Below are 20,000 nucleotides of genomic sequence, written 5' to 3'. Positions count from 1 at the left end.
TATTCCAAAATAGAATAGATTCATTTATAGAACAGGTAGTTCCGACTGTGCGTTGTGAGTGGATAAGAGGCGTTCTGAGCCGTACATACTGTATATTCATGATAGATGGACGGTTTAGAACGGTTAAATCATCTGTATACTGTATGTATCACTACACCGCCGCCTGTGCTCCTTTGATTGTTGCAATCCCCATAAACTCATCTGACTGTGTGTTGACATTCCAGGATGCTGACATCCTGGCATGTTGACATCTTTTTTTTCATTCGTACAAATCTGTCATGGATGTTTTTTCCACTTGTTAGGCAACTCATTCACATCAGTATTAAGTACCTCAGAGATTTCCCTCCATTAATTAAAAGACACGTTTCTTTTTTTAGAATCCTTCGAGCTTGCATCATACAGGTGCCTGTATTTGCAAACTTGCTCCACCAGCATCTCCTCGAGTTGATCCATATTTGCCGGGCTTGCTTGTTTACAAGAAAACGGATGTGACATGTATGACCTGGAAATCCCGCCCTCATGCACTGAAGTCCAATCACAACTCTGCGGGCTCTGTGTAGCTTGATGCGTTGTGATATTTTTCTGGATGTACGCGACGCGTCTCTGGCTTCTCTGCGGCCTCTGCGCCTGTGCGCTGTCTGTTTACGCAGAAGTATAAAACAGGCTTTAGTTGTTTTTCTTCAGAATGGGTTTTACCAGGGCAGTTTTAAAGTCGCACTGAAACGGACGTTTGAGATAATCTAACTTCAGTAGTTTGACGTATTTCCGACGCAAACAAGCTATGAGGGTGGGACATATGTTTAGAGGAATTTGATTGGGACATTGACAAGTGGCGGGTTTTAAGAACTTTAGACAGATTCGATAGAAGGATAGCGTTGATTGACGGGTGGATGTCGTGAGATTATTGGCCTAAAATCTAAGGTACCTGTTGTCGTCATTGCATGTGACCTACCGTTTTCCAGGAAGTAAGAAATTATATACTTTGATATAAGATTACAACAAAAGTAGAATTTTGTACATTTTTTGGCATACATCGTTGAATAGGTGAACACTATGACCAATTATGTGAACAAAAATGGGACAGAATGCTTTTTTCATTTCAGTGAGACTTTAAGTGCTGATGGAAAAAACGCATGTACTGAGGGAACAATTAACAATAGCTAAAGTGTCCACGGATACAGAGTTTAAAAATAGTTTTCTAGAACTTGGTGTGAATAGGATTGAGGGGGCAGGCAATGTGCTCAACATCTCCGTGTCAACTGGTGTAAACATATTCATACACAATATTCATATCTTTACCTAGAGTTCTGTAAACTAGCTTTCGATTGTTTTATATCTAAACAGAAAACAGAGCAGGAGAAAACAGCTGTTTGATCTAGACTGGAAGAAAGAGGGGGATCAGGTTCTGTCTGAAACAGGTGGGATTTGATACCAAGGCTGATCTTGCTGTCATGTCCGTCCTCTGTCTCTCTCAAGGTTCATCTTTGAGGACTACACCCCTACCAACTTTGACACCTTCCCAGCAGCCATCATGACGGTCTTTCAGGTCTGATCCAAACATGTTGGAATACGTCCAGTGTGGGTGTTTTGGGTACATTACTGGGATGATGGAAAAACACCACATCGCGTTGTCATCATGTTGGTGTTTTTGACTGGTGTGAAATGTGATGTGTCATACTGTGTGAATGCTGCGACATGTGTTGTGTGTTGACATATGGTGCATGTGTGTGTATGTGCATGTTTGTGTAATGTGTCTCAATGTGTGTGCCTGTTGACGTGTGTGTGTGTGTGTGTGTGTGTGTGTGTGTGTTTGTTCGCGTATGTGTGTATTGATGTGTGTGTGCCTGTGTTGAGGTGCATGTGTTTTTGTTGATGTGTGTGTGTGTGTATGTTTACATGTCTCTGATGTGTCCCAGATCCTGACGGGCGAGGACTGGAACGAGGTTATGTACAACGGCATCCGCTCTCAGGGGGGGGTCCGGTCTGGGATGTGGTCGTCCATCTACTTCATAGTCCTCACGCTGTTTGGCAACTGTATCCTTCCTCGCCCTGCCACCCACTTCTCTGTCTCGCAAACAATGACGCGGTGGAAAAATGAGACGGGGGTCTGTCATCATCCTTTATTCGAGAGCACGCAAGGGAGAGTCCTTGATTGAGAATGCCCCTGTTCAAGGTCAACCCCCAGGTAGCCTGTGAGTGACAGCCCTTGGGGCAGGGGTATTGAAATCTTAAAGGTCCACACATTTCTTTTTCTCGCAATAAGACAAAGGTCAGCCTCCCCCCCCCCCCCCCATCCAACTGGTTCACCCACCCAACAAAGGTGAATCAAACCATTTCAAGAATTAAAGTCCGAAGTCCTGTCTCCTCTCCTTTCCTGTCTCCTTCCTCTCCCCCTGTCTCCTCTCCTCCTGTCTCTTTCCTCTCCTCCTTTATCATCTCCTGTCTCCTCTCCTCCCCTCTTTTTTCCTCTCCTCTCCTCTCCTCTCCTCACCTCCAGTCTTATCTGCTCTCCTCCTGCCTCCTTTTCTCTCCTCTCCTCTAGTAGGCTTCATTGTGTCAAATACTGTTGCCTAATGAGAGAAGGCAGTTCTTCTGGTTGCTGTGGAATCTGAGAGGGAGATTTGCTTGATTTCAACTGTCATTTCTTCTTTTTGTTTGCCTACAAACATGGTCTCCATCACTTCAGTCATACGTACATTATTTTTATTATTTCTGCATCAGAGAATGTCTTCTTATGTTTACCCATCACCCACGCCAGTCTCGGAGTGAGTCCTCAGTTGCTTTTTCTCACTGCTACACAGAACTAACAAGAATTCTGTTCGCGGCTTGATATGACAATTTCATCCCGTTGATCTTTCTGGTTCTTAGCTCTGAATTCTGAGGAAAGGTCGCTTCAAAATGGCTATGTTTTGTTTCATAGTGACATTTCAAATTGTCACTCTTCACAAGAGCTACCATTTCTTGGCATATTACGTAAGCACCGCATATTATTAGCAATGCTCACACTACTAGCTCAAGCACTGGCTTCTTGCTGTTCTTTGTTAGTGATGTCAGTAGCCACCGTGAAAAAGGTTGTTACCTTTGGCAGTTTTGCTAAAAAACCTTCAGCTTTCTTAAGTTTACTTGTGCTTCCTCCTTTTCTTGCTGGGGGTAATGTTTATCTGCTTCAATTTTGTAATAGTGCGCAGAGAGTGTCTGAATTGTTTCCACGTATGGATTTTTACAAATAAATAATTATTAGCAAAAAGTTAATAAAAATAATTCTTAACTATACATTTATGAGGTGTTTATGGGACCTTTTGTAAGTTGGTGGCCCAAGGCAATTGGCTACCTTTGCCTAATGGGTAAGTCTGCCCCTGCTAGTAGTGTGAGCATTGCAAATATTCATAGTTTGAGCATTGCTATTACTAGTGAGAGAAGCTTCTAGAGAACCACACCACCAGAAAGAAAGGATGGAAAATGTATAGAAATATTTTTTTAAAAGGTTATAAAGGTTATACAGGTTTCAGTCTCTCAAGTGCTAGGGTTAGGGTCAGGTTGACAGTTCAGAAAGTTTGTCATTGGTCACCCCCACACCAACGATAGCCTCATGAGCCTGGCTAGTCACACTACTCAGCTCTGGACAAGGGTTTGACATTGTGTTATTTTCATCACAGTGTGGTTTGAGGGTGTGCTTCAGGGTTCTGTGCATTGTAGCAGTTTCTTGACGTGATTTTGACCAGACACTCTGCTGAACGTCTTCTTGGCCATTGCTGTGGACAATTTGGCCAACGCACAGGAGCTCACCAAGGTAAAGACTCCAGACAAGGGCTGTATGCACACAGAACTGAGTGGTGAATGTTAGGGTTGTGATATGAACTGAGTAGTGAATGTAAGGGTTGTGATATGAACTCAGTAGTGAATGTAAGGGTTGTGATATGAACTGAGTAGTGAATGTAAGGGTTGTGATATGAACTGAGTAGTGAATGTAAGGGTTGTGATATGAACTGAGTAGTTAATGTAAGGGTTGTGATATGAACTGAGTAGTGAATGTAAGGGTTGTGATATGAACTGAGAAGTGAATGTAAGGGTTGTGATATGAACTGAGAAGTGAATGTAAGGGTTGTGATATGAACTGAGTAGTGAATGTTAGGGTTGTGATATGAACTGAGTAGTGAATGTTAGGGTTGTGATATGAACTGAGCAGTGAATGTAAGGGTTGTGATATAAATCATATCATATGTGGAAAATGCCTTTGTTACTTGGTTGTGAACGTGTGTGTTAGTGTGTTTAGGAAGTTGAGTGAAACTTTGTGTCATATGCAATCTCTCTTCTCTCCTCACATCTGCTGTCCTCTCTTTTCCCTCTCCTCTCCCCTCTCCTCACCCCTCCTCTCTCCTCTTCTCTCCTCCTTCCTCTCCTCTCCTCCCCTCTGCCCTCTCCTCTCAGGATCAGGAGGAAGAGGAGGCAGCATTCAACCAGAAGCATGCTCTCCAGAAGGCCAAGGAGGTTGGCCCCATGTCCTCCCTGATGTCATCAGAGTAAGTGGCCTGTTTGTACCCGCTTCCTGCCTGACCCCCCCCCCCTCCTCCTCCTCCACCCTACCTTTGCTCTCCCCCCAGGGGCTACTAAAAGGCTAACATGGTAACTGACATCACTAACACTCAAGCGGTCAGTTAGTCCCACCACTACTCCAGTACTGGACATTATCAGGGACCTGAGCGGATTAGGGATAGACTCCACACGGCCCCGAACGAAGAGGACACTGCTCTTGTCGTAGTGACAGGATTGCTGTCCACTAGTGGAGTGAGTTTCTCTAGATCACGGGCTTGCCTGCTTCGTTCTGGGTAGCAGGGCTGGTGCAGGAGCACACTAAACGCATGTCCTAGGACCTGGCGGCCCTCTTGGTCCTGATGGTACAGCAGGCGTTTTCGGTAGCCGTGCAGACGATCCAGGATGAAGCCCTGGGCTGACCTCAGCGGTGTTGTTCTGGGTCTGAGATGAGACCACCCAACTCAACGGGATGTTGATACGGCACTGCTGGCACATCAGTTAGTCTCTCCAGTGTCCGAGCTTTTAGCGCCGTCATTAGCTGCGGATTGAACCCTGTTCACCATGGTTACCGGCAGGTTTCCCAGGACCAGCGGAGTTGGCGGTGTGAAGGGAGGCTGGGGGGGCATATACCATCACCATGGAGACAGCAATGCTGGCCTCCAAATTAATACAGTGTGTCTGAGTGCTCTGCAGCACTTTGGGTCCCTGACTGTCTCCAAAGTGCTTTTGGTAGCATTCATGTCTGTTGGGATTAAATTATATAATTACAAAGTGTAAAGTGTCTGTGTACTCACGCCACAATGGTTACTGGCCTTAATAGAGACGGGTACGGTAATAGAGAGGAGTACCTCTATGCACATTGAGCGTCAACATGAGGTATAATATATTTTATTGATGACCACTCAGTAAACAATTGGAGCACTGGAGAGGGCACGCACGTGAAAGTGCACATCGTGACTGTGCACGTTACAGTGCACGTGGTGGAGATGCACGTGCATTGTGTGTGCATGCTTGGGATTTGGAGATGGGGAGCATCGTAGTGCATGGGGCATGCAGATGACAAGACGAAATGAGGCACAGTATGTCATTATGGGATGTCGTATAATGGAGAGAGGAGTGAGTCGACCCATAAATAGACTAGATGAAATATCTGTCATCTCTCCCAAAACTATCAGATAATATCAGATCAGATATTATCTATGTATCTATGGTTGTTTCTGGACGTGGCCTGCAGTAGCGTCGGTTCGCCCACAGGGGTCAGTGGGGAGATGGTGAGCTCTGCTTTTCAGCGTAGCTCTGTGTAAACTCGCTGTGTTGATTCAGGGGAAGAGGGTTCAAGCATGGATGAGACTCCTGATAATGCCACAGCCTCGGGAACGTCTCGCATGTCTTTGACTGGCATGACCAGGGGTAGAAATCAAACACACAGCCACCATGATATCAGCTGCAAACTAAAACAAACAAACAAACAAGAATAATATTTGGAAAGCATTTCATGGAGTATGCGGTTTCTCTTCTTCCCCTTGTGAATTGTCCTCCCTACGCTCGATTACTCGTTGACCCCTTGAGCGTCTGAACTTTGACCTTGAGCACGCCCTTCCTGTGTCCACCGGCTAGCATGACCAAGCAGAATGTCCCCCTGTGAGGGAGAACGTCGCTAGCTGAAATGCGTGCTCCGTCTAAAGCTACGACGTCTGTCTCTGTGCCCGTTCCTGTCCAGGAGACCATCTCTCTCTGTTTATAACTGTACCATACTGTAATGTTCTCTATCTGAATGTCCCAACCTTTCCAGCTCTCTGGAAAATGATTCTTATCTCTGTTGTTGACACCTGTTGATGTTGACTGTTGTTGTTGTTGTTGTTGTTGTTGTTGTTGTTGTGATATTCTAATACTGATCTAGTCTACCATCCTGTTTGTCAAACCGCTCGGTGGAGACACACACCAAGCCGTCCGGTAATGCTCATCTCACCCAGTGTAATAATAAACCCACACATGAGGATTTACAGTTAATGAAAGTTATTATAGTCATTATAATTTACAGTTAATGAGTCATAAAAATATGTTTTTTTACATTCATTCATATGAACTGTAGGGATGGATGAGCGAAACTATATATTTTTGTCCAATTACAGACTGATACTTTATTGAACATTGAACATGTTTTCAAAATATAAAAAATAAAAAGTACATTTTTTTTCACTTCATAAGTGACACATGTGCAACTGGCGCGGTCAGCTTTGGCCTGTGTCTCCCCGGCCTGTTCTGTCTCTGCTCACAAACGCACTAATGTCTTGTTTTACACGACCGCTCATTGATAACACGGACCACACAAGAGCACAGGCACGCGTAAGTACAGTAACAATGCTGTCTGTTCTGCTATATCTATCTATCTATCTATCTATCTATCTATCTATCTACTCTATCCATCTATCTATCTATCTATCTATCTATCTATCTATCTATCTATCTATCTATCTATCTATCTATCTATGTACTGTATCTACTGTAACTACATGTACTGTATCTATCTATCTATCTATCTATCTATCTATCTATCTATCTATCTATGTACTGTATCTACTGTAACTATCTATCTATCTATCTATCTATCTATCTATCTATCTATCTATCTATCTATCTATCTGTCTGTCTGTCTGTCTGTCTGTCTGTCTGTCTGTCCGTCTGTCTGTCTAACTGTCTATCTGTCTATCTATCTATCTGTCTATCTATCCATCTGTCTATCTCCACTTTGCCTAATCTTCTTAACCGGGGAGCCTCTTTCTACTCTCATCATTGCTGTGTCCCCCTTTTCTGTTGCTGTCCGACTCTTAAGATCATATTGGTTCTGCATTGCAACTCAGACTGTGGTGGTTTCTTCTGCATCTCTCTCTCTCTCTCTCTCTCTCTCTCTCTCTCTCTCTCTCTCTCTCTCTCTCTGATTACAGTTACCTCAGATCTATTCCGGCTTACTTCATTCACATAACATCCTCATTAGTCTAGCACATCCCCCCTGTCATTCCTCCTCCTGAGCCTCTCTTCAGGAGATCAGGCCAGCTGTTCTTCAAATGTGCTTCAAAATATTGAATTCTATTTTATATTCATGAGATGTCATTTCACAAACATTTACTCTGGGACAATGAAGGAGAAATACAACTCAATTCAGACATGCTTAGATTCTCTATGCCAAGGTGCCCTTCCAGAAAGTACAGTATGCACCCCCATAATACTTCTGTAACTGGGCCGGGCTTTAAATGTTTTGCTATGAGAGATGAGTGTGATGGGTTAGTATATAAGTAGAGTAGAACACGGTTAATCGGTTTAAATGACCCCTGTGATCCCCCACCGCCTCCCTGTCGGCCTGTCCTCACGCGTAATTACATAAGCGCTATGAAAGTATCCTATACTGTATGTATTCTACAGTATCCTAGACCATGGGTTCCCAAACTCCATCAATGTGGGCCTCCCCTCTGAAAACAGTGACACACCCACGCCCCCCAACCCCCCAAATTTGTCCATTAAAAAAAAGACCTTTAAAATCATGTTTCATTCATAAAAACCATAGAAAATTCTAAAATAAAAAACATATTTTTCCTTCTTTTTTTTCTAACCATCCCTCCGCGCCTCCCCTGAATTTCTTTGGGGCCCCCCAGGGGAGGCCCGCCTCACAGTTTGTGAATGCCTGTCCTAGACCAGTAGATGACAAGTACGATGTAATCCCTCCCGCCCTGTCCGTCAAACGTCCTGACAACGTCCGTCTGTTCGTCTGTCTCTCTCAGGAGCAGCCGGAGGAGGCGGCCTTACCTGTACAGGAAGCGAGCCATCCACCGCAGCCGCCCCGCCTACTCCCTGGAGGAACCCGAGGGCCCGGCGGACAGTTTGGGGCCGGGCCCGGGGGGGTCCGGGTCCGGGGCGGCCCTGCCGCCGCTCAACCCCTCTAACTGTTTCCTGTCCAGAAGGGAGAGGAGGCGCCGGCTGACCATGTCCGTGTGGGAGCAGAGGACCAGCCAGCTGCGGAGGCACCGGCAGATGTCCAGCAGGGAGATCCTCTTCAGCACCCCCAGTGAGGAGCAGGACGCCACCCCCGCCCTCGCCGCCGACGGACAGCCCCTCCCCCTCCCCAACAAAGAAATACCCTCGGGCAGCCCGAGAGGTCCAGCGGACCCGCCGTCGTCTGCCGCCGACGTCCCCAAGGCAGAGCCCCCCATGCCCATGGACATGCCCCTGGAGCCCTCGCTGTCCGCGGGCATGCCGGAGCCCCCCATGTCTGTCCAGGCGCCGGACCCTCCCGGGCCCGTGGACCTGCCGCTGCCCGAGTCCGCCACGCCCGCCCGCCTGCCCGTCACAGAGCCTCCAGAACCGGGCCCCTCCCCCGATGGCAAGGGGGGCGTCACCAACCACACCCGTCCCCTCAACGGGAGGCGGAGCCCCAGGCTGAATGGCGAAAGGAGGCAGAGGGCGGTGCGGAGGCCCCGCCCGCCTGCCGCCGGCGACACACTGACCCCGGACGTTGGGGGCCGGAGGCCGGGCCAGCGCACCAACGACCCCCAGGCCGGGGTCAGGGGGGGTGAGTCTTCCCCCGGGGAGGAGAGCCGCTCCACCAGGGAGAGGAGGAGGAGTCCGGAAGGGGGAGAGGAGGAGGAGGGGAGGAGGAGAGAGAAGGAGGGAGAGGCCGATCTGTCTGGAGAGACCGGAGAGGCTGAGGGCAGGTAAGACACAGGTTGGCGGTGTCCCAGGTCACCTGCTTTGCCAGATCATACTGGCTGGGTCCTGATGGAGGCAGTCCTCAAAATGCGCTAGAGAGCTGAATATGTTTTGTTATGTTTTTTTCCTGTTTTACTTTTTTTATATTACGAAAATTGAAGTTACACTAAGTTTAACAAACAACAGTTTTAGCATCACTACAGTAAATAGTAATATTTTGTCATCAAAGTTCATGTCCTGTGAGAAGTGTGCACAGCTCTGATGACATTCACAGAAGCTTCAAAAAACTCAGATTTCAGTGAATGGCACATCATTTGAAGGCTTACAACTTTCCTACTCTGTAAAAAACTGAAAATGTCTTCGCTCTACATCAGGACCAAACCTCTAGACACATTATGACTCCTCAGGTAGTCACATCTCTGCAGGCATTGTGGTAATCTACTGTATCCTAGCCCAGGGGTTCCCAAACTTTTCCATGCCAAAGACCCCCAAATAACCGTAGCCTCTGGCTACGGCCCCCTAGCCTGGCAAAGCCATCCTGATGATGTGAGCTCACATTCTGTTTCTCTCGGCATTTGCGAATAGCGAATAGGGTCTGGCGATGCCAGGCTAGCAGCCTGCTATTATAAGATGGCAAAAATCCAAAACAAAAAAAACTGTCATGGGCTATATAAGACAAGTTCTGTCGCCGTGCATTTTTTTGTACCCGGTAAAGATAACGTGAGCTAGCTAGCACAAGCAGTTGTAGGCTGATGTTTTGAACTTTTGTCAGGCAGACGCGTAGATTGGGCACGACTGAAAGGGCATGACCTCATTTCGATATGAATGGATTTTACAGTATTCAATTCATATTTTATTTTAAACCGGTACAATAATATTATGAATTTAATTTTAATTGAAGAGGATTTTGTATATATATATATATATATATATATATATATATATGTTACGGTGAATGTGAGAAAACGGGGAATGTGAGCTTTTCCCGGTTAATGCGCACATTCCCCGACCTCACGGGGAATGTAGGAGAAACGTGCGTTTCCCACATCTCCCGGGTAATGTGCACATTCCCCGACCTTGCGGGAGATGTGAGAAATTTGTTAGTATTTCTCACATCTCCCGCAAGGTCGGGGATTGTGCACATTAACCGGGAAATGCTTACAATTCCCGACCTTGCGGTAAATCTAGCAAAGTCCAACCGTATGCAAAACTTCTGCGCAGCCGGGTGGTGGGAGAGGGCTCGTGCGCTTAGAACGAGAGGCGCTTGACATTTTGCCCATGGTTTTCGAATACATAGCATCAATTGCATTAATGGAAACATTAAATTGGGTCTAATTATACATGTGTTGAAAGTTAAGATAATTAGCCTACAAGCTGCTAGGCTACGCAACACAATAAGCAAAACAATCTCACTGTTTCACTAGTCCCACTCCTCTGTTTCACTCGCCCAGCACGGCAGGGACAAGAGAAACGATGCACATCTTCTGTTCTCGGCTGTCTTGAATTGAACTGTTACACCACAGAACGAAACTAATCTAACTACTACTACTACTACTAACTAATAGGTTAGTAAAGGACATGTAGGCTACAAGTTGTTTGTCATCAAAAAATGTAATCTCCATCTTTATTAATTTCTGTGTAAATCTGATCAAACCAAAAAGTGTTTCATTCATCCCGGTCCTCCCCTACAGTTAATAACAGTCTGTGGTCTACTTTGAACAGTAATGTAGCCTATGCTGCACACAGTGTAAGTAGTATTAGGAGGATAGGCCTACACTGGTGATCCAGTTAACAAACGCAAAAGGAACATTGCAACAACAGGAAGGTGGGAACCTCCAAAGGACCCCTACACGTTAGCTAGCCGAAAGACGGACGAAAAGACTAAAAATCTCTCACAAGTGTGCGCCAGTAACGTTAGCCCAACTACCGTGGGTGCCTCTCATGGTGCACGCCCTCTGAGGCATCACATAAGCCCTCTCCCACCACCCGGCTGTGCAGAAGTTTTGCATACGGTTGCGCTTTCCTAGATTTACCGCAAGGTCGGGAATTGTAAGCATTTCCCGGTTAATGTGCACAATCTCCGACCTTGCGGGAGATGTGAGAAATACTAACCAATTTCTCACATCTCCCGCAAGGTCGGGGAATGTGCACATTACCCGGGAGATGTGAGAAACGCACGTTTCTCCTACATTCCTCGCGAGGTCGGGGAATGTGCGCATTAACCGGGAAAAGCTCAAATTCCCCGTTTTCTCACATTGACCGTATATATATATATAATTATATTTAGTTATTTATTTTAGCTTTTTCCCTTTTCTTCTCCCTTCCAACTGGCCCTCCTGGTGCTCCCTGGCAGCCCCCACTTTGAAAACCACTGAACTAGCCTCCTAGGTTTCAAACCACTGAACTAGCCTCCTAGGTTTAAAACCACTGAACTAGCCTACTAGGTTTAAAACCACTGAACTAGCCTATTAGGTTTAAAACCACTGAACTAGCCTACTAGGTTTAAAACCACTGAACTAGCCTCCTAGGTTTAAAACCACTGAACTAGCCTACTAGGTTTAAAACCACGGAACTAGCCTACTACGTTTAAAACCACTGAACTAGCCTACTAGGTTTAAAACCGCTGAACTAGCCTACTAGGTTTAAAACCACTGAACTAGCCTACTACGTTTAAAACCACTGAACTAGCCTACTAGGTTTAAAACCACTGAACTAGCCTACTAGGTTTAAAACCACTGAACTATCCTACTAGGTTTAAAACCACTGAACTAGCCTACTAGGTTTAAAACCACTGAACTAGCCTACTAGATTTAAAAGAGTAATACATTCATTGTGGAATACATTTCTCAGATTTTTGTTCAGTTTTTTTTTTTTTTTTTTTACATATGAACGTGGCACCACAGAAAATGTATTTAAAATGTGAAATATGAATCACATGTATTTATTTAATATTTGTCATAAATCGTGCAGCCCTATACATATGGTAGCTATAGTGATTTATTAGTTTAGGCCCTGGCTGACGTGCTGACAACGTGCATTGTGCTGCATGACGTGCATTATGCTGACCACATTAAAGAGCCTCTCCAGACTCCAGTGTTAACTATTGCTTCAGACAGGCTAGCTGAGCACCTTTTACCCTGTCTATACAATAGACAACAACAGACTGCGGTACTGCACACTTGAACCAACACCTGACAACACTCGAACAATTGAACACTATGCACAACTGATTACAGCACAACATAATTGCACTGCCTCCATAATTGATGCATGATCAGATGGCATAATTAGATGAGGATGATGTTGATATACGACGGACAGTAAAGTAAATTGCTATACTTGCTATAAATTGTTTGGGAACCTTTCAGTGTCTAGCTGAGTACCTAGGACTGGGATGAGGAACTGATTATCACTGATAAGATACTGTCAGGACAAACGATTACAAGAATTCCAATTTACTTTTACCCGTGGCAAATAAACGTTCTATTCTATTCTAGTAATTACTGTAGTTAAAATCATTCTTAATTTTGATTATACCTTCATTTACCCAGATTAAAATCTCTTTTACAAGAGAATCCTGGCCAAGAAAGGCAGCAACACAGTTTCCTGAAAAAAATACATAAAGGTTACGATACACAATGACAACAAAAAACAACAATAACAACTTAAGATTCACTCAGGGATGTTGTCCATCTGTCTCTCCTCTCTGTCCATCTGTCTCTCCTCTCTGTCCATCTGTCTCTCCTCTCTGTCCATCCACAGACAGAGAGACCCTGACCTCCTGGGCGAGCACAACAGGGAGGAGCATCAGCAGACTGACCCGCCCACCCTGCAGCTGACACCAATGGGGGAGCACCCAGAGAGCATGAACCAGGACAAGCCCCTCCCCCTTAGCTCCAGCGTCGTCATCGAGGTGATGAACACGCAGCCCTCTCTGGAGCTCACCGCCATCAAAGGTAAAAAATAGATCAACACTAAAAACACAATGGAGCTAACAGAAGGACCACAGAAGAAACACAATAGAAACAAGTAGAATGGCCTCCGTTCATTGTATACTAACCCTAGCCTGGACAGATGATATAATTACAATTTGACCTCCTCATCTTCCTGTGTCGTCCCCCTCCAACACACACACACACACACACACACACACAACAGGACCCAGTAAGAACGTGGAGGCATCCAAGGCTGAGCAGCAGGAGGAGGAGCAGACCAACCCTCCCAACACTGTCAACCCAGACAGCATGTTCATTTTCAAACCTGGCAACCCGTACGTACCAATGTATCACCTAGTCCTACGGACACGCTGTAATAGGAGGGTAGAGAGACTGAGAGACAGGAGAGGTACTCTTAAGTGTTGAGAACAAGACACCTTCCAATGCAACTCTGGGATGCAGCACGTTTGCGTAATCCTAATCTTAATCTTTAGTCTAGTTTTAGCCCTGACCAACCAGGCCGCCTGCCTCACTACCCCTGTTATGATGCCATTTCCTGTGCCATCCTCGTCAATTAGGATGCCATTTCCTGTGCGTCCCCAGGGTTCGGCGAGCGTGTCACTACGTGGTGAACCTGCGCTACTTTGAGATGTCCATCCTACTGGTCATTGCCGCTAGCAGCATCGCTTTGGCCGCCGAGGACCCTGTGGCCACCAGCTCCGACTGGAACAAGGTGTGTGTGTGTGTGTGTGTGTGTATTTGTGTGTGTGTATGTGTGTGGGAGTGTGTGTGCGTGCATGAGTGTGTGTTGGGAGGTGGGGGTTCAGCTTGTGTGTTTTTGTTGTGTCCTTCTGAGTGTGCTTCCAACTCGTTATTCCAACCTAGAACATTATGGCCATTTTTCCAGGCCCTATTAAAAAGGCCTTGGAATCCAAACCTAATCTCTCTGAATTTGTACCCAGGGACTCATACTGTATCCTTCTACTGGCTTAACAGCTGCAACAGGACAAAATAACATGCTCCCCTTAATTGCCTGGTGTTGGGCCCCCACAGTGTCTTGATGAGGGTCCTTAAGATGTTGACGACTGCGGGGAAATTGCGCAGGAATATGCAATGAGCCTGTTTGACCGCTGGCAAGGCTAATCTTATATCATGAATGAATCAGCTTAAGGGCACTGACTCATAAAACCCAACCACAATTTTAGAAGTTAGAAAGTATTACAGACTTAGGAAGAAAGAGGGAGAGGCAGAGAGAAAGAGAGAGCGCCCCGAGGGTCAATGTAATCGGTGTCAACATTAGAGGCGTGTGTCTCCAGAAATGAATTCTACCCTTCCTCTCCTAACTTTCCTCGCATCACTGGCGAAGAACGGATGGAGACTTTCAGCTGTCCTCTATCTTTCTCTCTCACTCTCTCCCTCTCGATATCCATCTTTCTCTCTCTGTCTCTTTTCATCCCTCTCTCTGTGTCTATCTCTCTAGCCCCTGGTTCTGTATCTACAGTAATGCACTAGTTTGTTTTCCTCCACAGGTTCTGCGGTATTTTGACTATGTCTTCACCGGAGTCTTTACCTTTGAGATGATTATAAAGGTGAGTCGTACCCAGGAATGCACTATAGAGGTTCTATGGTGAGAGTGTGGGCGTACTGTATGGTTTCTGTGTGTTTTGTACTGTGTGTTTCTTTCTCATGTGCCTGTGTGTGTATATGGTATGCCTCTGTATTGTATGTTTAATGTGTCCTTGTTTCAATGTGAGTTAAGCGTTAAATGTATCAAACACATTCTCTCAGTACTGGACAAACCTCTGGTGCATGTTGCATATACTTGTCCAGTAGGGATGATGTCCATCCCTCTGACTGGGATGATGTCCATCCCTCTGACTGGGATGATATCCATCCCTCTGACTGGGATGATGTCCATCCCTCTGACTGGGATGATGTCCATCCCTCTGACTGGGATGATGTCCATCCCTCTGACTGGGATGATATCCATCCCTCTGACTGGGATGATGTCCATCCCTCTGACTGGGATGATGTCCATCCCTCTGACTGGGATGATGTCCATGCCTCCTCATGTGTCGGCAGATGATCGACCAGGGCCTGATCCTCCACGACGGCTCCTACTTCCGGGACCTGTGGAACATTCTAGACTTCATTGTGGTGGTGGGGGCCTTGGTGGCCTTCGCACTCACGTGAGTCATGTGACCTTAGGGGAGGTCTAGGGTTCAAAGACATAAAGTAGCGTAGCTTCTGGGAATAGTGAATAGGTGTAAGGAATGGCTTGATTCTGTACTCTCTGCTGTGACGATCATGTTTGTCTCTGTCTCTCTCTCTCTCATGTACCCCTGCGGACTGTTCTGCTGCAGCAACGTTTTAGGGTGAATTTCAATCCCTCTCTCTCACCCCCCTCTGTTGCCTTGTCCTGTGAGTGGGCTTGAGTGTGTCTGACCATATGTGTGTGTGATTAATGTGTGCTTACCCCCCCCCCCCCTCCCCTCCCACACACACACCCACAGGAACAACAAGGGTCGGGACATAAAGACCATCAAGTCTCTGAGAGTACTGCGTGTTCTCAGGCCCCTGAAGACCATCAAGAGGCTGCCGAAACTCAAGGTACGGTTCGAACCCTGGCCCAAAGTCAAGGTAAGGTTCTTATCCCAGCCCAAATTTAAGGTACGGTTCCAACCCTGGCCCAAACTCAAGGTAAGGTTCTTATCCCAGCCCAAAGTCAAGGTAAGGTTCTTACCCCAGCCCAAACTTAAGGTACGGTTCCAACCCGGGCCCAAACTCAAGGTAAGGTTCTTATCCCAGCCCAAACTTAAGGTAAGGTTCTTATCCTAGCCCAAACTCAAGGTAAGGTTCTTATCCTAGCCCAAACTCAAGGTAAGGTTCTTATCCTAGCCCAAACTCAAGGTAAGGTTCTTATCCCAGCCCAAACTTAAGGTAAGGTTCTTATCCTAGCCCAAACTCAAGATAAGGTTCTTATCCCACTCAAGGTAAGGTTCTTATCTTAGCCCAAACTCAAGGTAAGGTTCTTATCCCAGCCCAAACTCATGAACTCTTTGACGGTTTGTATTGTACTCCTCAAACTCAAAGTAAGATTCCTGCATACTGTAGATATATAATTTAACAGTACAGTCCAATAGTGTCTCTACACTTTTCTAGCCCTGTCTACTGCTAAGGGGAGTCTCGGGGGACTGTGAGTGACAGACTGCTCCAGGAAACGCACTGATAGCACCTGCTACGGGAATTTATTACCAGGGTGGATAGAAGCTGAAGTGTGTGCGTGCGTGTTTGCGTGTGTTTGCGTGTGTGTGTGTGCGGTGCGGGGCAGAGGTCACTGTTAAACAGGGAGAGAGATGAGCTCACACAGCTCCACCTTGTTCTTCTAGGCAGGGGAGAGCAGCGGAGCACAGAGCGGCTGACAGAGAGATGAGCTGATACAGCAGAGCACCGGAGCAAAGAGGCCACTGGGGAAACAGAGAGAGAGAGCGAGAGAGAGAGAATGAACCAGAGAGAGAGAGCAGGAAGAGAGAGAGAGAGAGAGAGAGAGAGAATGAACCAGAGAGAGAGAGCAGGAGGAGAGAGAGAGAGAGAGAGAGAGAGTGAATGAAACAGAGAGAGAGAGCAGGAGGAGAGAGAGAGAGAGATAGAGAGAATGAACCAGAGAGAGAGAGCAGGAGGAGAGAGAGAGAGAGAGAGAGAGAGAGAGAGAGAGAGTCTGTCAAAACCCTCAAAAACAAAAAGGCATGTGGGCCTGATGGAATACTAAATGGAATGCTGAAATACAGCACTGAAAAATTCCAATTGGCTATTCTAAAGTTATTCAATCTAATTCTAAGTGTGGGATATTTTCCTGAGAGTTGGAGTAATGGTCTCATCACACCTATATTTAAAAGCGGTGACAAATTTGACCCTCAGAACTACAGAGGAATATGTTTGACCAGCTGTATGGGCAAGGTGTTCTGCAGCATCATCAACACCTGAATAGTACAATTCTTGAATGACCACAACATCCTGCATAAAAGTCAAATCGGATTCATGCCAAACCATCACACATCTGACCATATTTTCACCCTCACCACTCTCATTAACACACATGTTCACCAAAATAAAAATAAAATGTATTCATGTTTTGTAGACTTCAAAAAAGCTTTCAATAGTATTTGGCATGAATGGCTTTTTTTATCAGTTACTGGAGAGTGGTCTAGGAGGTAAAACATATGATTTAATTAAAACAATGTATTTGAATAACAGATGTGCTACTAAAATTGGAAACAAAATAACTAATTATTTCAAACAGTACCGTGGGGTGAAACAGGGGTGCAGATGTTGATATATAGCTTCATGTTTTGTTGTGTATGTTATGTTATGTTTTTATACACAAACACATAATTACATCACATAATCACTGATACTCACTCCGCGGGGCTGGGTCTGGGTATGGGAGCTGAACTCGCAGCAGCCCAGACCCCTCACTGTCAGAGATAACACACCCTCACACTCACTTTTTATTTATTTATTTATACATAATCTGAATGTTGATTTTTTGAATGTTGATTTTATGTACTGCTTTGGCAATGTGGGTTCTTATCACCTATAGTGCCAATAATGTTCATTTGAATTTGAGAGAGAGAGAGAGAGAGAATGCACCAGAGAGAGAGCAGGAGGAGGAGAGAGACAAATGGAGCATGAGAGGAGGAGACAGGCACAGAAAGAGCAAGATAGGGAGAGGGAGAGAACAACGGAGAGGAGTGGATAGAGAGGATGTGGACTGATATCCCAGCCGGGGTTGGAATCCATTCGGAGCATCTGCCTGAGGTATAAAATAAGGATCAGAGCAGCGATACCATCATCATCCAGACACTCTCTCAGTGCCAGCATAGTAGCAGTGTTTTCACCACAGAGGGAGCGTGGGAATATTACTGGTTCTGATTGTAATCGATCGTCCGTATCGAAACCATAAGCCTGATGTGTCTATCACCTGCTGTCTTTCTCCCTCTCCTCCCTCCCTCTCTACCTCCTCATCCTACCTCCATCTCTCCTCTCCCCATTCGCGCCTCCCCCCCATCTCCCTGCCTCTCCCTCCCCCTCCCCTCCACCTCCTCATCCTACCTCCATCTCTCCTCCCCCCATCTCCCTGCCTCTCCCTCCCCCTCTCCTCCCTCCCTCTCTACCTCCTCATCCTACCTCCATCTCTCCTCCCCCCATCTCCCTGCCTCTCCCTCCCCCTCTCCTCCCTCCCTCTCTACCTCCTCATCCTACCTCCATCTCTCCTCTCCCCATTCCGGCCTCCCCCCCATCTCCCTGCCTCTCCCTCCCCCTCTCCTCCCTCCCTCTCTACCTCCTCATCCTACCTCCATCTCTCCTCCCCCCATCTCCCTGCCTCTCCCTCCCCCTCTCCTCCCTCCCTCTCTACCTCCTCATCCTACCTCCATCTCTCCTCCCCCCATCTCCCTGCCTCTCCCTCCCCCTCTCCTCCCTCCCTCCCTCTCTACCTCCTCATCCTACCTCCATCTCTCCTCCCCCCATCTCCCTGCCTCTCCCTCCCCCTCTCCTCACTCCCTCTCTACCTCCTCATCCTACCTCCATCTCTCCTCTCCCCATTCCTGCCTCCCCCCACGTCCCTGCCTCCCCCTCCCCCCCCCTCCCTCCCTCTCCAGGCAGTGTTTGACTGCGTGGTCACGTCGCTCAAGAACGTTTTCAACATCCTCATCGTCTACAAGCTGTTCATGTTCATCTTTGCCGTCATCGCCGTGCAGCTCTTCAAAGGGAAGTTCTTCTATTGCACTGACGGGTCCAAGGACACGGAGAAGGACTGCCAGTAGGTGGCCTCGCAGCTGCCTGTGTAGAATAGATACTGTACACCGTGACAGATCACACAGAACTACCGCTGTACTCGAAAATCATTATCTCAAGATGACATTGAGGTAGACGCTGACACTGAGGAGGAGCTGCTGTGCATTTCCTCAGGAGACAGGGATTATTTTCTCTCTCTCTCCCTCCCTCCCTCCCCCTCTCCTCCCTCCCTCCCTCTCTCTCCCTCCCTCCCTCCCTCCCTCCCTCCCTCCCTCTCTCCTCCCTCTCTCCCTCCCTCCCTCCCTCCCTCCCTTCCTCTCTCCTCCCTCTCTCCTCCCTCCCTCCCTCCCTCCCTCTCCTCCCTCCCTCCCTCTCTCCTCCCTCCCTCCCTCCCTCTCTCCTCCCTCCCTCCCTCTCTCTCCCTCCCTCCCTCTCTCCTCCCTCCCTCCCTCTCTCTCCCTCCCTCCCTCCCTCTCTCCTCCCTCCCGCCCTCTCTCCCTCCCTCCCTCCCTCTCTCTCCCTCCCTCCCTCCCTCCCTCCCTCCCTCTCTCCTCCCTCGTTAGGGGTTTCTACATTGACTATGCAAAGGATAAGAAGGAGGTGAAGAGGAGGGACTGGAAGAGGCACGAGTTCCACTATGACAACGTGGTGTGGGCCCTCCTCACCCTCTTCACCGTGTCCACGGGGGAGGGATGGCCACAGTGAGTTACTGGGTCGTACGCTAGTACGCATACTGTAATAAAGCTGTAGAATAGCATTATGTTCCTATTATGTAGTTAAGATGACCTCATATACTCATACTGTATACTGTACTGTACCCCCCCCCCCCCCGCCCCCCATCCTGGATAAAGCATTCATAGTGCGTCATAGAGTTTCATAGTGAGTCATCTTTGGACATATTCAGAATGTGACAGTCTCCATGCTGAATAGATCACTCACAAACGTGTGTGTGCCTGTGTGGGTTTGTGTGCGCGCGTGTTTGTCTGTGTGTGGGTGCTTGTCTCTTTGTGTGTGTGTGTGTGTGTGTGTGTGTGT

General features: G+C 47.0%; 1 protein-coding gene across 1 annotated transcript in view; it reads left to right on the top strand.

Annotated features, from left to right (window-relative positions):
- The window catches only part of cacna1ea (calcium channel, voltage-dependent, R type, alpha 1E subunit a), a gene marked incomplete at both ends in the record, with an annotated part of 140,441 nt that overhangs the window by 102,029 nt on the left and 18,412 nt on the right, over positions 1-20,000 (top strand). Inside the window, 13 exons of the mRNA XM_084436141.1 lie at positions 1,477-1,546; positions 1,917-2,034; positions 3,723-3,790; positions 4,429-4,520; positions 8,316-9,087; positions 13,001-13,147; positions 13,431-13,504; positions 13,773-13,902; positions 14,699-14,758; positions 15,252-15,358; positions 15,683-15,779; positions 18,830-18,990; positions 19,529-19,666. Of these exons, the coding sequence (XP_084292267.1) occupies positions 1,477-1,546; positions 1,917-2,034; positions 3,723-3,790; positions 4,429-4,520; positions 8,316-9,087; positions 13,001-13,147; positions 13,431-13,504; positions 13,773-13,902; positions 14,699-14,758; positions 15,252-15,358; positions 15,683-15,779; positions 18,830-18,990; positions 19,529-19,666 (2,034 nt within the window). The remainder of the gene's footprint in view (positions 1-1,476; positions 1,547-1,916; positions 2,035-3,722; positions 3,791-4,428; positions 4,521-8,315; positions 9,088-13,000; positions 13,148-13,430; positions 13,505-13,772; positions 13,903-14,698; positions 14,759-15,251; positions 15,359-15,682; positions 15,780-18,829; positions 18,991-19,528; positions 19,667-20,000) is intronic.

This window comes from Borostomias antarcticus, assembly GCF_949987555.1.
Source record: "Borostomias antarcticus genome assembly, chromosome: 3".
Lineage (NCBI taxonomy): Eukaryota > Metazoa > Chordata > Actinopteri > Stomiiformes > Stomiidae > Borostomias > Borostomias antarcticus.
Note: the sequence above shows the minus strand (reverse complement) of the source record. Positions and strands in the feature narration are given on the sequence as shown.